Source organism: Lactuca sativa, chromosome 5, assembly GCF_002870075.4.
Source record: "Lactuca sativa cultivar Salinas chromosome 5, Lsat_Salinas_v11, whole genome shotgun sequence".
In the NCBI taxonomy this organism is placed as follows: Eukaryota; Viridiplantae; Streptophyta; class Magnoliopsida; order Asterales; family Asteraceae; genus Lactuca; species Lactuca sativa.
The window spans coordinates 36,961,925-36,982,612 of record NC_056627.2 but is presented as its reverse complement, the minus strand read 5'-3'; the positions used below and the strand labels follow the sequence as shown (position 1 = coordinate 36,982,612).

Sequence of the window (20,688 nt, the reverse complement as noted above, 5' to 3'; positions counted from 1 at the left end):
AAAGAAACTCTTTATAGGTAAATCCCCCAAAATCCACATCACGTACATTTGTTTTTACGGGGTCTAAGTACACCAATGAGTTTGGTGAAAAGAATCCATTGTAATGAAAATCTACAGATACATACATACCTGTAGATGAGGATGCCATGCTAGCAGTCGACTTCAATTCCAAGCCCTAATCGTCGATTTGATGTATCGATTGATTTCTCACCGAAGAAGGTAATCGAGGTGTGTTAGCTGACGATGACGAACCCTAATTAAATGAGAAAAGGGTGTAATGGCCACGTAAGATTCCACATAATGTTTTCAACCGACCTAAATCAATGTTACCGGCTAAAACAGATAATAGCCGGTAATGTTGATTATTTGTGAACAGCTGAAACAAATTAGTTGGGTAAATGGGTATAAAAAAAACAATATTACCCATATGTGAACATTAAAATACTTAATTACCTTAACGATTCAAATTCCCAATATAATTTAAAAAACATATTTATAAAAGTACATAAATATAAATATTGAGCAAACGGATACGAGAATTTGTGTGTGATTTGGACCGAAAATCCATTATCCATTCGTCAATCAATAACAAATATCAAATATTCCAACCCGTCCTCGCCATATATTCTCCTTCTCTCACGTTTCTCCGATCTTTGCGGATCCCTATTCGTCCTCACAAAAAATCTTTTTATTTTCCAGAAAAGTAATCGAATCTAGGAAGGGATTGCACTAATTTCAGTAGAAAATATGCATTCGATGAGCTTAAAGTTGTTTGTGGATTTTAATGATGTCAAATCGAGGCATACGACGCCAGGTCAGGTTAGTTTTGGTGCCGGAGAATCTCCGGTTAGGTTGAGTTTTGGAGATCAAGGGAGGAGGAGTTGTAGAATTATTGCGCATGCTTCGGAGAGAGATGGTGGTGCTGGTGCCGGAGCTGAGGCTGGTGGAGCAGAGAGTCAGAGTCAGCAGAATAAGAGTTCGTTTTTCGCACGGAGTCAAACCTATGCTTTGATGAAACAGCAAATGGAACTTGCCGCCAAGTCTGAGGTTAGGTTTTTGTTCATTTCTACAATTGATTTTGCGTTTATGAAATTCTCAGTCCGATTACTGCTTTCCGTACTTGATTTGGTTGAGGAGTGATAGAAAATGTATTTTTGCTTAATCAATTTGAAAATTGGGGTTGTTTACACTAATAATAACTGAAAATGTTGATATAAATGTAATACATCTGTAGAATTTCGAAGAGGCTGCTAGGCTTCGTGATTCTTTGAAATCATTCGAAGAGGAGGAACCAGTTCTACGTCTACGAGGTTTGATGAGAGAAGCCATTGCAAACGAGAAATTCGAGGTACTATTTTATTATTATTATTATTATTATTATTTTCTGATTTACCGGTTGCTTTACTCACAAAAACAAAGTATCATATAAATTTAAGCTTTTCCACTTGGACATAAGTTTGGGTATATACGAATACAGTTTACAAAGGAAAGCTGTTGAAAGTGCTTTAACTACAATTTCTCCTATTATGCTCTTTTAGGATGCAGCAAGATATCGTGATCAGATCAAAGAAATTGCTCCTCACTATCTATTGAAATGTTCAAGTGATGCTACAACTTTGGTACAATAACTCTCTCTCTTTTTCTTTGGTTCTATTTTACTTGTTTACTTTCTTTGGAATCATTGCTTTAGAATCATGGGAGTGTGACAAAAAAAATGATGATTATTTCAGGGGATTAGGGTTCAAGTTAGGAGTGTGTACATTGAAGGGCGCAGCCAACCTTTGAGAGGCCAATACTTTTTTGCTTACAGAATAAGAATTACTAATAATTCAAATCGTCCTGTTCAACTTCTCAAAAGGCACTGGATAATTACCAATGCTAATGAGAAATCTGAGGATGTTTGGTATGATCCTTATACACTGTCATATTCATATATAATTCATTAACCAAGTTATTATATTTCTGATTTATTCTTACTTTGATTATAGGGGTATTGGAGTTATTGGTGAACAGCCAGTTATTCTTCCTAATAATAGTTTTGAATATTCATCAGCATGTCCTTTAACTACTCCTAGTGGGAGAATGGTGAGTATATATTTGCTTTGTATTTGCTGGATAGATTTTTCAATAAGTGGAATGTTTTAATGAGAAGAAATGGAATTCCTACGTTGCTATTGCTTGCATTTATGTACAATATCTGAATCTGATGACATGGCAGGAAGGGGACTTTGAAATGAAGCATATTGATAAAGTAGGGTCAAAGACATTCAATGTGGCTGTTGCCCCTTTTGCTCTTTCAACGTTTGGTGATGCTACTGATAGTATTTGAGGTAGTAAATAGCTTAATATCATATTCTACTCTTCTTATATTCTTGTAGAAGGTAGTAAATATCTGGCAAATGTTGGATATAAGATTTTTGTTTAAAGAACTCAACTCTAGAGCTACTTGTATAGATTTTCAGATTTTGGGAGTTTGAAATTCGAAAATTGTGTATTCTTGTAATCACGAATCACAGGCAAAAACATTAAAATTGATGTTTGTTGTGATGATACTTGAAACATTAGCATAGAGAGCTTTTGTGGATACTTGTACGTGACACATTTGAAGGAATTTTTGTACCTTTTTTTAAGATATATTTTTCAGAAAAAACGTATCTATTCTCTCTAGGTGGATTTAAACTTAAGTTATGTTGCATACAAATTGCATTTGAACAAATCATTATGCAAATTTTGGGGAAAAAAACTCATGGCAATTATATTATATGTAAACAAATATGATTTAAGTTGTGCGTTTACCTAACAATGATGTGTTTGTTATGTTCTATTTGCAAATGAAAAAAAAAATCACTAAAAATGATAAAATAAAAGGTTAACAAAATGATGTTAAACATGCATCACAAAATAAACACATTTCGTGACATGACATCAATATTTCACAAATTTATAAAAATTTCTTTCATCGTATCGACCTCTCATGTTACAAATTTATTTATTTATTTTTGCAAAATGCCAAAATCCATCCGGCAAATGTGTAAAACACGATTTTTGGATTTTGGTTATATTATTCAAAATTAAGGATGTGACGTCTTGAAATCTTTTTTTAATATAATTTAGATTACTATTTTAATTGCAAAGTCAATCATATCATATGCAATATGTAATTACTTATAAAATTCATCCTACAAATAAAGTACGATGCACCCAAATATGAATCTAACAAGGGACAAAAAAAGACCTTTTAACACTTTTCCAAACCCAAATATGAATCTAACAAGGGACAAAAAAAGACTTTTCACTCATTTCCAACCATATACAAGCCAATCCTTACAATAAAAAATAAGGGGTATAATAAGTATAACAAGAGTTTCCCAAATAATAAAAGTTCAATCAGTGAATCAAAATATTTGGTAAAAAGAAAGAAGTAAACAAAAATTTCACAAAGAAATCAATCAGCGGGAAGAGCTGGGTAAAGAACCCATAGGTATTACAGTATCATTCTCTTTATGTCCCCAAAATTTTGAAGAACTGGCCTTGGATAACAGCCCTGACAAGAATCCAATTGAAGACTTTGATTCCGTACCTTGTTGCACCAAGTTGTTTGGAGGGGCAGAAACGTCATTTGTGCTCCTTATGGACCTTGCTCCAAGATGTACACCACATGGACAAGTATCCATCTTCTTAAAGCAAGCCTTGTGATAAACCAATTCACAAGATTTACACCTCTCAACCTCACCTTCCTGTAAATGCAAAGTGCAAACCCCATTTGTCAAGCATCACATAACAGATTGTACTGCATTTGACATGCATCGAATCTTTTTTTTTTGTGATAAATGTTGAAAAGATGGTCAAATGGCATTTATGTAATTAATAGAAAAAGATTTTGATAAAAAAATTACCTGAAAAGGGAAAATGAGAGAAGATGGATCATCACATGCTTGTCGAGCACCACAAGGGACACCCACATCATAACATATCAAACACTCATCCGTAATATGATCCACTATTTTCTTGGATATAGTTTCCACCATCACTGGTAATGCTGCAAACACAATTACAACCATTTAAAAAAAATAATAATAAATATATGGCAAAAACAGTAGGCAGATAACCAACCTGAAAATATCCCTTTGGAAAGATCAACAAGATCTTTGAGAGCAAAAAAGTCACTGCTTTCAAGAATATATCTCCTGGATCCAACTCCTTTGTATATTGACATACGAAATGGGCAACGAACATATGGCAACATTCGCCCGATTCTTTTTCTCACATTTATAACATGTTGTAGAGGTGGAACTTTCGAGAACAAAAACGGATTCACAGCACTCACACAAAGCATTGGCTGAAAAAATAAATGATATTCATACATCAACAAGAATCAGGGTCTGTTAATGTTTCCTTTTTTACTTAATGGGTTAAGTTAAGCCAAAAAACATGGCTTAATTAATGTATCAAGACACAAAAAAAAAGCATTACTTTACTCATACAGGATATGATTTAGCCAAAAAACAGCATAAGTTAAAATGCCAAATTACCTTGTCATGTGTAGAATCAAGATATGATTTAGCCAGCTGGGACACCGGATACTCTGTAAAATCCCACCAATGCAAAACTCTCGCAGGTAAAATAGCAGTTTCATTTAAATGACAATTCGAACAAAACACCTGTCCACTATATTCACAAACACGAGGCTTCCCCCACCCAAGTGTCTGTACAAATTCCCATAATCTAGTTTTTCCATCATCAAAGTGTTTATGGCATCCTGCACATGTATAGTGTTGTGCTTCCAACATCTGTCTCATCGATTTATGAGGCCTGATTTCAACAATAAGTGATATCGATTGCCCCAAATTTTGTGAATGAGAAACAGGTGAAATTGGACTGTTGTTTGGTGGGGATAGAAACCATATTATGGAAGTAGGAAGACTTGATGAAAACTTGGAGTTCAAAATAGACTGTAAGCATTCTTGAATGAGAACGCTTCTTTCTGACACGACACCTGGCGAGACGTTCCCAAAGTATTTTCTTGATTCCCGGTCAACGGTTGACCAAGGAGAAGGGAGTTCCCATCCTTTGTTGGAAAATGATGTTTTTAATCGGCGATAAAGAGTGAAAAAATCACGGTATCTTCGTTCGACTTCCCATTGGTGGGGCCCGCTAAATACGCGTAATTTGTAGACTGTGTATTCCTTCACTCCGACTAATCTTTCACCGAGTGACACGTCACCCTTTTTTTGGCTTGCGCCGATTACTTGGATTCCATCGATTTTGTAAGGATTTTGGAGAAAAGAGGGAGAGTTGTTGAGAGTTGAAGTTGAAGCGGTTGAGCTACCGTCTCTTGAAGGGAGAGAAACATTGGAATGGGAATGATGATTCCGACCACGGTTGAATCTGGCTGCGGGAGACTCGCCGGAATCGAGTAGGATCTCTTCCATTTCGTAGACAACTTCATCATAGAATTCATTCAGCTCATAGCTTTCTACCTGCAAATTGTGGTTTTGTGTTGTTAAAAAGGGCCAAATGCAATAAATAGCAACGTATTTGTCTATTTTTGCATGCTATCACAACACACACACACAAATAAAAAAAGAAGAAGAAGAAGACTGGTTAATATAGAATGAAGATCATAACTAACCTTACTTGCCATTTCAAGATCTTCAGGAACATCTAAAGGAGCTGGAGTAACATTTTGTCTTTTCTCCACATTAATAGTTGGCAATGATGGCAGTGAATAAGGCTTATGGTCTTTGGGTGTTTCAGCTACATGATCTTCAACATCTTGTGTCAAACTCAAGGAAACATCACCAAATGTAAGATCGTGTGTTGTTTCACTTGATTTTGTAACTTCAGGCTTCGTATGCAACACATCCATCAAAGGGACCTTCTCCACTCGAGTAACCTCTTCCATCTTGAACTGATTGATGTCTTCTGCTTGTTTACCAATGGCTAATGTATCTTCCTCATGCTTCAGGAGATCAATATGGCTCATAGAATGAGTCATGGAATATGTTGGTGAGTCACAGGAAACATCAATCTGATTGTCCACATGAAGGTCTTTCACATATTCTTGTTTCTGTGTGTAAGTGGATTTTGAGGTGTGTCCTTCACTTTGAATTCCATTTTGGTTGTGTCCTTGAATTTCATCTATGACAAATAAATCTTGAGGGGTTTCCATGGTTTCTTGAGTGAAATCATTCCAATCATCTGCACCATATGCTATTGATGATGTCATAAACAATGTATCATCACTATTACTTTTCTTCTCGGGTGAATAATGGACATAACCTCTAGGAGGCAACCCACCAGCTTGTTCCTCATTATCTGAACCATATCCATACATAGAACCTTCAGATTCTGAGTGTTCTAAATGAGACGAGATTTCCCCTTCAGAACATTCATCCAAGTGCCTTCCACCTTCAAATACATTGTTGACCTGATCAACACCCATAAAAGACTCAGAACCTTCTTCCACCCCTACATTTTCCATGTGTTCCTCTGTTGTTTCTGCACTTAAAGATTTATCAGTAGAAGTACTTGGCATTCTTTTGGAGCTAATGTTGTCTTTCCACATTTGGACACCTCCTTCATCTGGTAGATCATCCATTTCATCATATAAATGCATTTCATTTTCCATTGTCATCAACCTTTGTTCCAAATTTCCATTGTTTCTCTCCTTTGAACCTGTAATTACATCATGTGACTCGCTTCTCTGACCATAATTGCCTAATTTGCCCAAAGCTAAAGAACTCTTACTCTCAAATTTTCTTTCAAACTTCCCACCCAAACTGAAACTCTCCAGACTACCTACATCCCCAACTCTGGGACTTCTGATAGATCCGAAATCAGAATCAGTGAAGTCCTGAAATGTACCAACAGAGCCACACAAACTAGGTGTACCCATTGCAGAGTTAGCACTACAGTATCTATCAAACTCTGATTCTCCACATGATGAGTAACGTGATGAAACTGGTGATACATCGTTATTTCTATCCAAAAGTTGCTGGTTTGAAACTTTACAGGTTAACCCCTTGCCATCAAGTTTATCATCATTCAAGCACACGGCTTCAGGAAGAGTTTCACTACCCCCTTCTCCCTCTCCATTCATCATCCTATTATAGGCAGAAACTTATCAAAGACATGTGAATAATAAACTAACAGCACCGCATCTTTCAGTTAATATCGCCAGATGGTAAAAGCAATCAACTAACGACTCCTTTCTTCTCACTAGAGAAGAGATTGCATCTACTTTACAACTTTCCCGCCTTGACCTTCGTACACCACAGAAGTTCTAAATCAGTATCATCAAATTGATCGAGAAAAACTAAAATCACAAGCTGAAACTAGAAAAAAATCAGAGGATCCAGATCAAATGACCCTTAATCTACTGACCATAACGATTTGATTTGATTTGACTTAAAATTTTTATAACTGAGTGATCGTGAAACAATTCGTTACTTCAAATCATGAAAGTGAATTACAATCGGAAAATTGAATTGACGGGTAAGGCAGGGTGCTAATTACGAGGAATAGGGTTATTAATACTTATAAATTTATGGTGAAAAATCATCAAAACACAAAGATCGTATAGTTGAATCGAGAAAGAGATAGAAAGCGGACCTTGTCGGGTTAATCAAGTAACGGCAGGGTGAGAGTGAATGAGAGGAACTCAACCCCAACAATGGTGTTCTTCGAGTTGAGATACGAACGATGCTATTGTTGTTGGCTGGTTTCTCACGTGTTTTCACCACAAATTAATATAAACAGGCCGATAGATCAACAGCTTTGACATTTTAATTAATTAGTAGTATTTAATTATTTATAAATTTGGATGGCTTGTTTTAGTTAAATTGATACATAATTCATTAATTTTTACTTTCTTTTTTTTAATCGAAATCAGAAAAAGACGACTATAACCAAAAATTAAAAATTACATTTCAAAATTTAGCCAAAAATTAAAAAATTATCCATATTAGCCATTTTCGAAGGTGTCCGTTGTCCAATGAAAAATAGGTTAATGGACTGCAAAATTAGATAATTGTGTTAATGGACCCTAAGAACAATTCCAACCATATGTGATTTGTTAACACTAAAAATGTGTTTGCATTCCAATCAATCATTAAAGTTGTGATTTTTAGAGGTCATATAGTTTGGCCTTCATATTTGGTGTGTGAAGTTATCTCAAACATTAAAATAGTGTTTTTTAAAGATTGATTGAAATGAAAACGCCATTTTATTCGCTTTTATAATTGTGTTTTAGTGGTTGGTTGGAGTTGGTCTAAGTGATCTTATATTTTTTTCATTTAATTTGATACCATGTATTTTTATTTTTATCAATTTAATACTTTATTCTGACAATATAAGACATTATATGATGTGAACATAATCTTCAAAGATTACTATCACAAAAATCTTTAAAAAAAATGTCTTTTGACAAAAAAAAATCATGAACGACAATTTCACAATTCTTGACCTAGAGGTGCACAAATTTCTTTTTTCAAACTGAACCGGTTCGGTTTAGCTTATTTAAATCAATACCGGTTCGATTTCAAACAGGTTTCGTCATAAAAAAATCAAACCTATCTAAATCGGTTCCAAACCGGTTTATACAATGCAAACCGGTTCATATGTTACTAAACCGGTTACAAGGACTCTAATCTCGAACAGGTGCAAACCGACGGTTTGGTTCTTGAATTAGATCAATTCATAATGAACCGGTTTAACTTTAAACCGGCTCCGTCATAAAAAAACCCTATGTAAACCATTTTATACGGTGCAAACCGGCAGTTCCAAATTGGTTGATACGTTACTAAACCGATTCTAAATCGTTTACAAGGACTACAATCTCGAACGGGTGCAAACCGACAGTTTGGTTCATGAATTAGATCAATTCATAGTGAACTAGTTTACCGGTTTTTTGGGTGGTTGAACTTGTGAACCGTTTTTTTTGTGCAAGTCTATCTTAGCCTACAAAGTTATTGTTTTTATATTTGCATTTTCACAGTAATCAAAATTACGATCTTCAAAACGAAATTGTTTTTGGCAATTTCACATATTTGATAACTATTTTCTTAAGAAAGACCTACAAAAACTTTTACCTAATTGGGAAATCCTTAATTTTTAAAGCTTAGTATTTTTGCTTACATTTGTCTTTTTCTCCTAAAAGATAATTATATATTTTTTTTTATAATATTATCATTTTTAAAAATTTAAAATATTTTTAGTATAATCATTTGAAGTTATATAAATCATTAAATTTTCTTTATTTTTATTCTAGAGTTATTATAATTCTTTAATAATCTAATTAAACTTTTTGTTTTTCTATATTGTTTTTTGTTTTTTTATTATTTATTTATTTATATTGTATTTTCCGTCTCTATTTCACCATTTTCATATCCAACAATCTATGTAAGATAACTTTTAGTATAATTGAGTGAATTTCATGTTATAACATGTATATTTAATGAAGTTTACAAATTTGCACACATATTTCAAACTTATACATAAATTTTGCTTATAATTCTTTAAAATTTAAAATATTTTTAGTATAATCAATTGAAGTTATATAAATCATTAAATTTTCTTTATTTTTACTCTAGAGTTATTATAATTCTTTAATAATCTAATTAGCTTTTTTGTTTTTCTATATTGCTCTTTGTTTTTATTATTTATTTATTTATTTATTTTTTGTATTTTCCGTCTCTATTTCACAAATATCCAACAATGTATGTAAAGACAACTTTAAGTATAGTTGAGTGACTTTCATGTTACAACATGTATATTTAATGAAGTTTACAAACTTGCACACATATTTCAAACTTATACATAAATTTTTCTTATTTAGGAAAATACAACCTTTTTTTTTTTTAGAGTGGCGGGTTAGTATATCCTTGGGATGAAACCCAGGACCTTCTTGTTAGAAACCTTATTAGTCAAGGGAGCTAACCCCAACATGTAACATGATAAAATTATATCATTTACCTAGCAAACATATGGCTTCTCATCCAAATTCTTCACCACAATTAAATTAGACATTAAACTAGTTTTCAAGAATTTTTTTAGCTTAATTCAGCAAACCAGTGGAAAACAATACAATAACATATTATTGGGCATATTATTATATGAAAGAACTGCTCTCAAATGGTTCTCCCAAGCTTAATTTTTCTCAATAATCTAGCTTAATATATTATTGTAAAAAAAATCTGTGTGAAAACTCATCCGTTTCTAGGAAAAACCGAAAAAGGCACAAGTTCATTGGTTATGTTCTTTTAGTCGTGGATAGAAAAACAGAAGTATGCTACATTAAAGAGTAAAAAATCAAAGTTTCGGATAGTTGGTTGCCAAAAATGCTAGAAAACAAGTACCACCTTTTTATTATAAAGAAACAGTATATAACAAAAGATAAGATTATAAAACTACGTTTTAACTATCCTATTAACCACTTAAACTAACATAACTGACTTGTTACAAAATTTGGATCCACAAAGCCGTATATGATCCACACTCTTTCTGTATTTTGATCACATTTTGATACATCTGGCAAAATACATACTCACTGGATTTGGTAAACCAATATTTCAGAATTCATGTGACACTGCTATAAAATTATTATTCGCTTGTGCTTCCTCCAAGCCTTTCAATAGCAGCACCTACACCCCCCTTTGCTTTGTTGCCTTCAGGAAGAAGAACCACACTCTCTCCTTCATTTGCTTTCTCCACTAGTTTCAAATGCAGCCATCCTATCATTATCAATCACCACATCATTTCACAATTCAAAACACTTCTCTCACTTATTACAGGTATAAAGTATATTAATAAACTATATTCAGATAAATCACCTAAAGGGAAGCAAAATGTTGCGCCCAATACGGATCCTAACAGGACATTCCTTCCACGCCATGCAAGTGATCCAGGCACTAAAAAAAATAAAATAAATAAATTGGGCGTTAAGACTTAAGATATGATTTAAATGGGATATAAAAACTTATGATTTTTTTTTTTTTTTTTTTTGAAATTTCTTACTGATTAGACCAAATGTAGCAGCAGTAGCAGAACCAGCTCCAACTACATTATAAACATCATGAACTCCTCTTTTTTCAGCAAGAAGATTTTGCAATCCATAAAATGCAGCTGTGAACATTCCAAGGCGAACACCACCTACTATTGAACCACGTGTAATTCTGATAAACCTTTTCTCCATTGCATCTCTCATTAATCTATATTGTTCTCTCTTGTCAGATGTGCTCCCAAGTTTCAATGTTACTTCTGCATCCTTGCTCTTAAGAACATCGACACCATATTTATAAATATTCATTAGTTTCTTGAATGAATGATGAGCATATTTTAATGAAACATCTTTTTTTGGGTACTTACAACAGAAGCAGAGGCTTCCTTGCTGCCTCCATATAACATGCCAGCAAATACTCCAACAATGGTTGCTGTACCCCAGTTTACAGTTCCAGGCAACTTTGGAGTTTTCTGTGTTCAAATTGAAAAAGGGGTTTACCATAAGGCGAATCAATGTATTGAAATCTTGGAAGAAAGCAAATTGGGGAAGTGATTCTTACACGATGAACACTTTCTTGTGGTTCTTCATGGACTTCCATTGTCAAGTATAATTGATTCCAGTCTCTCTAGAAATAAACTTTACCCTGGAAATTGCAAGTCAAAAACAACACGATCCTACATAGAATCAAGATGTAAACTACATAAATACTTGTTAACAGATTTCACAATCAACCAATTCATAGACAAATAAACCTTTGAACACAGGAAATCGATTTCACCATAAGTTAAACATATTTCACCAAATTTATACATGTTAACAGAAAATGGAGTTGATAAACAACAAACAATAATCAAATCTAGTACAGGTAAGCGTCGATCAAACAGAAAAATGGAGTTGAAAAACACAAACACTAATCGATTTCTGTAACAGGTATCTGATGAACAAAAAAACGTTCAAACAAAAGAGTTCTGCTGTGTTCTGATGGAGTGTAGAATCGACACTTCAAGGGTATTTCAGGTAATAATCGATCAAACAAAAAAGCGTAGATGGTATATGATGAACACAGAAAATCGAAAATTGGAACAAAGAACTCTCATATCGATGTTGAAACTTACCGGATCGGAAATCGATGTAGGCGAAGACGCCGGCAGCGGTAGTCTTGATCGGAAATCGGAGGAGGAAAGCTGGTGGGAGAAAAAAACGAGTTCTGCTGTGTTCTTGTGTTCTGATGGAGTGGTAGAGAGCGACACAGGGGAGACGCCGAGACGAGGATACAACAAAGGAGATAGGTTTGGGGGGATTGTTTTAAGGTCCCTCACTTTTAGTTCGATAAGTTTACCTGGGATTTGATGCTAAGAAACGCCGCTTGTGTGCTTTACCAGTCGCCGGCGATCGACGGCGAAAAGGGAGGATTCCGAAGAAATGAATCTTTTTGCCAGCGGTTGAACACGAAGGTAGACTACGTCGTTTTGGTATTACTGGACCGACTAGATTGGGCCAAGCAAAATCTTCACAGATCTAATAATAGTAAACAGACTAACACATTCCGGCCCATATTTGGATTTTTACATGCTAGTTATTATTTTTTTTCGTATTTTGAAAAAAAATCAAGCTTATATTATTTTTTTTTAACTTAAATATAAACATAAATTATATGTATCGAGACTATATTTGATGAAATAAAAACTTAAGATGTTTATCCATGATTATTTATGATCATTTTGTGTAATAGGCCTTTAAACAAAGATTTAATATTTGATAACCGTTTTACAACCGAATAAAAAAATCACAGGGAGAAAGAGAACGAGAGAGAAAGAGACCTAAATATTGTAAGACTCTCGCAATATTTAAATAAAGTACCCAAGCCATTTTTATGGAATTTTCATGATATATGTGACCTAAATATTTGATTATGTATTGATATAACTGATAGAAATATTGAAAAGAATTCCATCAACCTTAGTAATATGTCAAAACATGGTGTAATTTTCCTTAAATTGGCTGAACACACCAAAACTTTCATTAATAATCAAATAGTTTTCTAAATGAGATTCAAAATTATCAATATAGTCGGAAACCATCTTGTACCCGATTATAGTAGTTTCAAAAATCAATGTCTAGGTGGTTTACTTAGGAGAACATTCTTTTTGTTGTTAAACCGAAAAAAATCTAAACAACAGTGTTTTTTTTATATAATTCAAATTATTATGGTTATCAAGAAACCCCTATACTTGTTTAAAGTGATTTTTTGTTAAAAAAAAAACAAACGTTAAACTAAATAAAATTAAAATTACAATCATGTTTATGGAATTAAGTCTTATATTATTTATGACGAAAGTAATTATAACATACCCTAATAGATAAACACATGATTTTTTATATCTAGTATATTCAAGATTCTAAAAAGTCTGTCATGGCTTCACCATGACATATCATGACTCCAAGATTTGTACTTGACGCTACGTGTTAACAAAATGTCGCCTTAAGTTATATATATATATATATATATATATATATATATATATATATATATATATATATATGCAAAATTGCCGTCTTAAGTAATTTCTTACAAACGATGTGGTTTGTCAAGACTCGAAAAAATTTGAGGCTTGATATTGCAGTTAAAGTCATGTCTAACGTTATTTAAAACCTTGTGCGAATTACATAAGTATATTAATTAAAATAAATAAATTTATGGCTTGTTCCATCTATATCATACTAACTTAATTGCACCAGACCGACTTATTTTTCTAAAGTAATTTGTGTCTCGTTGCATTGCACGGGTGAATATATATATATATATATATATATATATATATATATATATATATATATATATATATATATATATATATATATATATATATATATATATATATATAAAGGGTCAAAAAAGACTTTTCAAAATTGATGGGATCAAACCACAATAAAAATAGGCCAAGGTGACTATATGTCAATTTTTAAAGCCAATGGATGTAACCAAAGAAATCAAGCAAACGCATGTCCAAATTTTCAATTTTCTCTAAAAGCAAAAATGTGTTAAATTTTGGTAAAAGAACTAATTACACTACTCAATATTAATCCATTTTTTTTATAATAATAATAATAATAAAAAAGGAGCGTGTATGCATTAAACTTTTGACCAGTTTCATTTTTAGTTATTCTTTGTTTTATCTATTTGATATGTTGCAAGTAAAACGTAAACATATCTTAAATGGACACATTTATAAAAAAAAAAATGTTTGTATCCTTCAAAAATTAACAAAGAAATTGAAGTCAATGTAGTTTATGCAATTCTAAATTTACAATAAACATCAATTTTATCACAGTAATGGTTTGTTTCTAACAAATATATTTAACGTACTACTCTAAAATACCAGACTAATTATTCTATCTACAAATTGCACAAACTCTAAACTACCAGACTAATTATTCCATCTACAAATTGCATAATCAAGTTTTCTATTCATCAAAACAAACCATTCGTACCAATTTATGCTCTAAAAGCATACTAAAGCAAAAAATACAAAAGTTGGGCTGGGCCAAAATATTAAAATAACACAAAAAGTTCATAGAATAGTAAACAATGCACCAACATTATATTCTTCATTACGAAGACCTTGACAGCATTAAAGCAAAACACTTTCAACCATCACAAGCAAAGCATCCCACTCACATGTTACTTCAATTCCTAGATCCATACGCTCACTTTGAGTCATATGTATCTTGTTACTTACCTCTCTCACCATGGCTAAACTTAGGTCCATCATTTTGTTTATCTTATTACATGTCTTTGTGTATAGTGTAGGTGCATCTCATGTATGTCGATCCTATTGTGGCAACATAACTATAGATTACCCGTTTGCTCTCCGGTCGGGATGTGGTCATTCAGGTTTCAGAGACCTTTTGTTTTGCATCAACGATGTCCTTATGTTTCACATTAGCTCGGGCTCATATAGGGTTCTAAACATCGACTATGCATATCAGTCCATGACTTTACATGACCCACATTTGTCCACATGTGACTCCATCGTGCTAGGAGGTAGGGGAAATGGGTTTGTAGTGGAGCACTGGCGGGCCCCATACCTAAATCCAACCGCAGATAATGTGTTCATGTTATTGGGTTGTTCGACCCAATCACCACTCTTCCAAGGGTTCCCAACTGGGAACCATGTACCATGTAGAAATGTCTCGGGTATGGGTTGTGAGGAGTATTATGGTTGTCAAGGTTGGATGGATCTTGGGCTAGCCCGTATGGGCTTGGCTTATGGGTCAGGGCCACCTATTTGTTGTGCATTACCCTTTGATGCAATCAAAAGTGTGAATCTTAGTAAACTAGAGTGCCAAGGGTATAGCAGTGCATACACCTTGGCACCTCTACGAGTAAGCGGTCCTTCTGAGTGGACTTATGGAATACGAGTCAAGTATGATGTGGAGGTAAGTAATGATTCATTTTGTAAAGCGTGTGAGGCAACTGGTGGGTCTTGTGGACATGATGTGGAACATTTTGGAGAATTATGTATGTGTGGGAGTTGGAATTCTACCTCAAATTGTGATACAAGTAAATCTCTTTTACTTTGATTTATTAAAATTTTTTAGTAAAATTACATATTTTTGTCCATCTATAGAAGTCTTAGTGTGTTATATAAATTTTTTCCAAATTTCACTATAAAGTTCATATGTTTTGTGCAGTTATGAAATTATCGGTCGGGGGAGCCTCGTTGCCAAGAGACAAGTTATTAGGTTATTATAATGCCTTTCCATTTTAATACTATGAAAATAATGTTATAAGACTTATTTATCTCAATTTTCACATGATGATTTTGTCGAATTCTATATTTTACAGGATTACTGATTGTCATATCTACCTTCTGGTTAACATCTTTTCGAATGTGAAATGTCTTTTCCATCGCAAATCTATAGTTTGAGGAGGAAGAAAATGCATACTCAACTTGAAAAGATGCCAAATGTGTTCTTCAATGTTCATTTAAAGGAGGCCTATATGTAGGCTAAATATAGAAAAAGTAATTGTGCCTAATTGAATGGGAATTTCTTATTTAAGTATATTGAGTGAAGTTTTGTTTGAGAATGTCATTGTATTTGTTTTGGACTTTTCACTTTTAACGTTATTAGAGGAAACATAGGATTTTGATGAATCTTTTTATACATAACTATGAATATAGAAGATATTAAATTATTTAGATGTGTCAACATATCAAAATGGGGTCGACAAATGAAATGATAATGTTTAGTTCACATTAAAAAAACAAATTTCTTTTTCAAGATCTAAGTTGCACATTTAAAAAAACATCACGAAGCAATGATCTAGTCATTTAAGTTGGATAATTTAACTTAAACAACATTTGCATAATATAATTTTTTAACTTACTTACAATATATCGAGAGTTTGAAAATAACAAACCGGTAAATTCCAATATATTCAACTTGTGAAAACAATGGAGTTTTAGCATCGTTTCAACGTGACCCACACATGGAGATGAACCAAATTCAAGAATATACGAGATAAGTGTTAGAATAGGATAAGGCTATAAGGGTTTGTAGACCTTATAAGATGGTCACTATTAGTGTTTCTAGGTTTAATCTCAAATTGCAAACTTGTGTATAAGAGAACTTCTTCATGTCCATGTACGTAATGTCATATTGTTACATGGACCAAACCATATGTGTTCTTGTGCTTGTTTACTTCTATATATTCAAAGTTTCTTCCAAACAAACTTGATAGATCATGTGCTAAAATACAACAAGCAATAAGAGGAATTTAATAGTTTGATTGTCTTTATCATGTAATTAGTAACACAATTTAAAAAAAAAATTGAACGGCGAAATTTGTATGAAGCCGCTAGCAAGCAGCTAGGGGCAAAAGTAAAACTGTAGAAAAAATAAAAGTACAATAATTACGTCAAAGGGAAAATGTACCAAGAAGACCAATTTAAGGAGGTACACCCTATCCTGTTTTTTATCCACATGAAAGAGTTCGCCTTGATATCTTCAAAAATACAGGCTTGAGATGGAGCAATATTGTTAAAGGAGCAGTTGTTTCTGGCTTTCCACAAAGACCAAAGAGCCGAAAGAATGATCGTGTGAGTCATCTTTAGGTGAGAAGGCGATTTGGCAAAGGAGTGGAAGACAAAGAGGAGATGTTCAACAGAATTAATATCAAAGAGATCAAGCTCGCACCAGTCTTGAAACATACTCCAGACATCTCGAACCCAACAACATTCCCAGTGAAGATGTATAACATATTCATCACCTGCACCACATAGATTGCATGTACCGGAGCTCAAAACAATAGACCTGACAAACGTGTCGTGTTAACCTGTTTATTTCCGTGTCGGTTTCGTGTCAAGTTTCGGGTTAAGGTTTAGACCTTGTAAATATGTTGTGTCATGTCGCTTGAAACATTTTAAAGGTTGGAAAGTAGGAGTTATGGATGCAAAAATGAAAAAAGGAAACACTAAAGTTAGGAGATGGAATGACAAAAGTTTTAGTAAGTTTAGAAGGCAAAATGAAAAGAGTTAAAGTTGGGGAGCAAAGAGGATAGGTGGTGAGGATGAGTACAATTAAGTAACTTTGAAATTTTGAATATTATTTCTAACTCTTGAGTTTGACCTACTACAAGTCTATAACATATAATATATTTATAAGAATGTGAAATTTGTAATAAATAATATCTAGTTAAACGGATCATATTCGAGTCATCTTTGAGTTAAAAGTCTTGACCCTAACCCTACCCGTTTAATTATCGTGTCGTGTCGTGTCAACCCGTTTACATAAACATGTCGAAATCTCTGACCCTAACCCGCTAATTTTGTGTCGGGTTCGTGTCGGGTTTTCGTGTCGTGTCATGTTTTTCCAGGTCTACAAAACAACCCCTCTATTTATGAGCTCAATTTTCACAGGTAACCTATTCAGTATAGCTCGCCAGGCAAAAAAAAATTTGATTTTAATAGGTACCAGATTATTCCAAAAGTGTTTATACTCAAGTGGGGAATAGACTTTTGATTCCTAAGCTCCATGTAAAGAGCTCACAGAGAAAACCCAGAATTGCAACCAAGCCAACTCCATTTATCATCTGAGGTACCGAGAGAAACCAATGAGAGATCGTTCAAACAACTATCAAGTTCCGACAGTTTTGTGGTGAAGCTAGGCAATTCCATGAGACAACCAACGAACCGTCCACTTTCTGACATCTATCTGTAATGGAGCAGATTTTAAAAGATTATAGAGCAAAAAGAGAAGGGTATTTAGATCTAAGATCAAAATTCTCAGCCCTATTGTCGAACCAGAAGGAAAGAGAGTTCCCAATCCCTATTACTCTTTTGAACATGTCTTGAAGCGCAATATTTTGAGAACTGAAATCAGAAATAATGCCAACAATATTTTTCAAACCCCAGAAGCACCTAGCTGAACAGGGAACATTTTCGAAGATCTATGCAGGCATTAGGTTGAGATTGAAAGTGTATACTATGTTTCGCGTGCATCAGGTTGAGATTGAAAGTGATATCATTAAAAAAAATGTGGTACTAATACCTAGTGAATTAATTAACTGATGTATTGATTCGGTCATACGGCTAATTATTTTTATGATGATTACGTATTTATATTCCAATTGTCCATCTCCGCATCAACTACAAACCAAACTTAAAAAATTCCAATTGTTTCTCTATCCTGAATTGGTATTATCTTTTGACGAGGAATGCCGTGGATCAACATATTTAATCCCATCAAATCATCACTGCCGATTTCTCGGCTGCTTTCCGTAAGGCTAGAGGGAGTGGTACCACAGAAACCGCACTCCCTCCTATGCCACGTAGACGCCAACTCATAATTGTTCTCATTTTAATACTATGAAACCACATGGTGGGAGTGAGAATATGGCAAAGAGAGAGAGAAGAAAAAAGAAAAGAAAGAAGGTGATTGGTTGAAAGAGGAAAGAGAAAGCAAATAAAATGAGGAGAGAGTGTGTGGAGAGTGCAACAAATATCTACCGCATTGCGGCCTAGACCGCACCCAAACCGCACTCAGGGGGCGGTGTTCCCCTGCCTATGTGGCAAAAGGTGCGGTAGAGACCGCACCACTCCCCATAGCCTAACCAATTCCCATTTTACGTCATTTCAATTTAGGTTTTTACTGATCATTTCTGCCCCTCAAGTTTCCTCCTCCTTCAATTTCCATCTCATAATATTATAATTAACATAAATAAACTTATTTCCAAGTTACACAAAAGAAAAGCAATTCCTACAATCATGAAACTCGTATATGACTATGGACGTTAGGTTCTACTAGTCATAATTATTCTAATAAATGAATAAGTTTATTCTCTTATTGACAAGTGTCACAATATTAAAAATTCTTATTAATATTATATGTCACCTATCATATCACATGTCAACCTATTAATTATCCATTTAAAATTTTAAATTTTAAATTTCTCACTCTATGTAACGCCCCGATCCTCAGGTATTTATATATTAAGAATTTCTGGATAAAAGCTCTACTCGACGAGTTGGTCGACCTACTCGTCGAGTAGCAGCGGGGTAAGAACGCGTGTTTAGTGACCTAGTCGGCGAGTCCACTATTGGGACTCAGCGAGTAGGATCTAGCAGATGAAACCCTAAATCCCTGGGTTTGCACCCCTATTTAAAGGATCCTCAGCCTCCTTTGGGCTTCCTTACAGTCTTTGAGAGCCCTTATAAACCCTAAATTATGTGTGTGTGCCTTGGAGTGGTTTTGAAGCTTGGAAGAGAGGATTTTGGTGGAAGGGAGTTAAGACTGCAAAGGAAATTGAAGCAAGAAAGGAGGGGGAAACGGGTTTTGCCTCAGCTAGCATCTTTTGAAGGTATCAAAGTGCCATTCTTACTTCCTTTTCTTTCCTCTTGTTGAGTTCTAGGGCTTTTTATGGATTTTCAATTTGGGATGTTGAGCTATAGGCTAGATCTGAAGTTGTAACTTCAGATCTGGACCCTCCTTAGGTGCTAGAGTCATAAAGTTGCTGTATTGGTTGTAGATGAAGTCCCTCTTCGACTAGAAGCTCCATTAAGAACTTAAAATAGACATTTGGAGCCTTTATAACCATGCATGTACGTAAAGTTTGCAACTTTACGTGGTAAGTATGCCCTAGAAGCTTGGATCTGTGATTTGGAGCCGCTGCATGGCTCAAAACAAGTCTGTATGGAGAGAAGAATGGATGGACTCGGCGAGTCGCAAGGATGACTCGGCGAGTCACATGAAGATGGTCATTGAACTCGGCGATTTGGATGAACAACTCGGCGAGTCCGATGAAGATCACCATAAAACTCGACGAGTTGAAGAACAACTCAGCGAGTCGGATGGTTTTTCCTTTGATTAGGCATGCGTGTGTACCCATCGAGTTGCAAGGAGGAAACTCGACGGGTGGCCCTTAAGGATTTATCAGGATTTGAAGGAACTCGACGAGTCACTCCGATGACTCGGTGAGTTGGAATGTGCTCCATGGACTCGACGAGTGGTCGAGTGCACTCGGCGAGTTGAGGTCAACATGGACTATTGACCTTGACTAAGGACTCTAACCTCGATCAGGAATTACTAAGTGATTATCGGGTGTCTCATAATAGCAAGAACTTATGAGTATATTGTGCTATGGTTATAGGTGGTGGAGCCGGTGTCAAGTGATCCGATAGTTG

General features: G+C 34.4%; 4 protein-coding genes across 5 annotated transcripts; 2 read left to right on the top strand and 2 right to left on the bottom strand.

The window, feature by feature from the left end:
- The first annotated feature begins 580 nt into the window (after positions 1-580).
- Positions 581-2,552, top strand: LOC111900689 (uncharacterized). Its single transcript, XM_023896568.3, has 6 exons — positions 581-1,047; positions 1,235-1,348; positions 1,539-1,619; positions 1,731-1,903; positions 1,989-2,085; positions 2,219-2,552. The coding sequence occupies exons 1-6, from the start codon at positions 748-750 to the stop codon at positions 2,327-2,329; spliced, it is 876 nt and encodes a 291-aa protein (XP_023752336.1). The 5' UTR covers positions 581-747; the 3' UTR covers positions 2,330-2,552.
- A 724-nt stretch (positions 2,553-3,276) lies between these two features.
- On the bottom strand, positions 3,277-7,760 carry LOC111900688 (uncharacterized). Its single transcript, XM_023896567.3, has 6 exons — positions 7,615-7,760; positions 5,633-7,265; positions 4,533-5,480; positions 4,114-4,339; positions 3,897-4,039; positions 3,277-3,737 (listed from the first exon to the last, which is right to left on the bottom strand). Exons 2-6 carry the CDS (start codon positions 7,103-7,105, stop codon positions 3,450-3,452), a joined length of 3,078 nt encoding a protein of 1,025 aa, XP_023752335.1. The 5' UTR covers positions 7,106-7,265; positions 7,615-7,760; the 3' UTR covers positions 3,277-3,449.
- Positions 7,761-10,341: 2,581 nt separating this feature from the next.
- LOC111900686 (uncharacterized) lies at positions 10,342-12,449 on the bottom strand. Of its 2 annotated transcripts, none has more exons than XM_023896565.3 (6): positions 12,118-12,449; positions 11,562-11,676; positions 11,368-11,472; positions 11,017-11,272; positions 10,833-10,910; positions 10,342-10,733 (listed from the first exon to the last, which is right to left on the bottom strand). In XM_023896565.3, exons 2-6 carry the CDS (start codon positions 11,598-11,600, stop codon positions 10,603-10,605), a joined length of 609 nt encoding a protein of 202 aa, XP_023752333.1. In that variant the 5' UTR covers positions 11,601-11,676; positions 12,118-12,449; the 3' UTR covers positions 10,342-10,602. The 2 variants fall into 2 exon arrangements, with proteins under 2 accessions (XP_023752333.1, XP_023752334.1); XM_023896566.2 differs by having other exon boundaries at positions 11,562-11,645.
- Positions 12,450-14,653: 2,204 nt separating this feature from the next.
- LOC111900685 (uncharacterized) lies at positions 14,654-16,116 on the top strand. Its single transcript, XM_023896564.3, has 3 exons — positions 14,654-15,566; positions 15,698-15,748; positions 15,852-16,116. Exons 1-3 carry the CDS (start codon positions 14,753-14,755, stop codon positions 15,899-15,901), a joined length of 915 nt encoding a protein of 304 aa, XP_023752332.1. The 5' UTR covers positions 14,654-14,752; the 3' UTR covers positions 15,902-16,116.
- Positions 16,117-20,688: the final 4,572 nt, after the last annotated feature.

What these genes read in the sequence shown, in the direction of transcription:
- LOC111900689 (XM_023896568.3), top strand. Translation starts at nt 748, where the DNA reads ATGCATTCGATGAGCTTAAAGTTGTTTGTGGATTTTAATGATGTCAAA. An exon ending in TTGCAAACGAGAAATTCGAG is followed by an intron (nt 1,349 to 1,538) that starts GTACTATTTTAT and finishes ATGCTCTTTTAG; the next exon opens with GATGCAGCAAGATATCGTGA. An exon ending in GAGAAATCTGAGGATGTTTG is followed by an intron (nt 1,904 to 1,988) that starts GTATGATCCTTA and finishes CTTTGATTATAG; the next exon opens with GGGTATTGGAGTTATTGGTG.
- LOC111900688 (XM_023896567.3), bottom strand. Translation starts at nt 7,105, where the DNA reads ATGATGAATGGAGAGGGAGAAGGGGGTAGTGAAACTCTTCCTGAAGCC. An exon ending in TTGATTCTACACATGACAAG is followed by an intron (nt 4,340 to 4,532) that starts GTAATTTGGCAT and finishes TTATTTTTTCAG; the next exon opens with CCAATGCTTTGTGTGAGTGC. An exon ending in TTCCAAAGGGATATTTTCAG is followed by an intron (nt 4,040 to 4,113) that starts GTTGGTTATCTG and finishes TTGTGTTTGCAG; the next exon opens with CATTACCAGTGATGGTGGAA.
- LOC111900686 (XM_023896565.3), bottom strand. Translation starts at nt 11,600, where the DNA reads ATGGAAGTCCATGAAGAACCACAAGAAAGTGTTCATCGT. An exon ending in CACAAGAAAGTGTTCATCGT is followed by an intron (nt 11,473 to 11,561) that starts GTAAGAATCACT and finishes ATTTGAACACAG; the next exon opens with AAAACTCCAAAGTTGCCTGG. An exon ending in AACATTTTGCTTCCCTTTAG is followed by an intron (nt 10,734 to 10,832) that starts GTGATTTATCTG and finishes TGATAATGATAG; the next exon opens with GATGGCTGCATTTGAAACTA.
- LOC111900685 (XM_023896564.3), top strand. Translation starts at nt 14,753, where the DNA reads ATGGCTAAACTTAGGTCCATCATTTTGTTTATCTTATTACATGTCTTT. An exon ending in TACCTCAAATTGTGATACAA is followed by an intron (nt 15,567 to 15,697) that starts GTAAATCTCTTT and finishes TGTTTTGTGCAG; the next exon opens with TTATGAAATTATCGGTCGGG. An exon ending in GCCAAGAGACAAGTTATTAG is followed by an intron (nt 15,749 to 15,851) that starts GTTATTATAATG and finishes TATATTTTACAG; the next exon opens with GATTACTGATTGTCATATCT.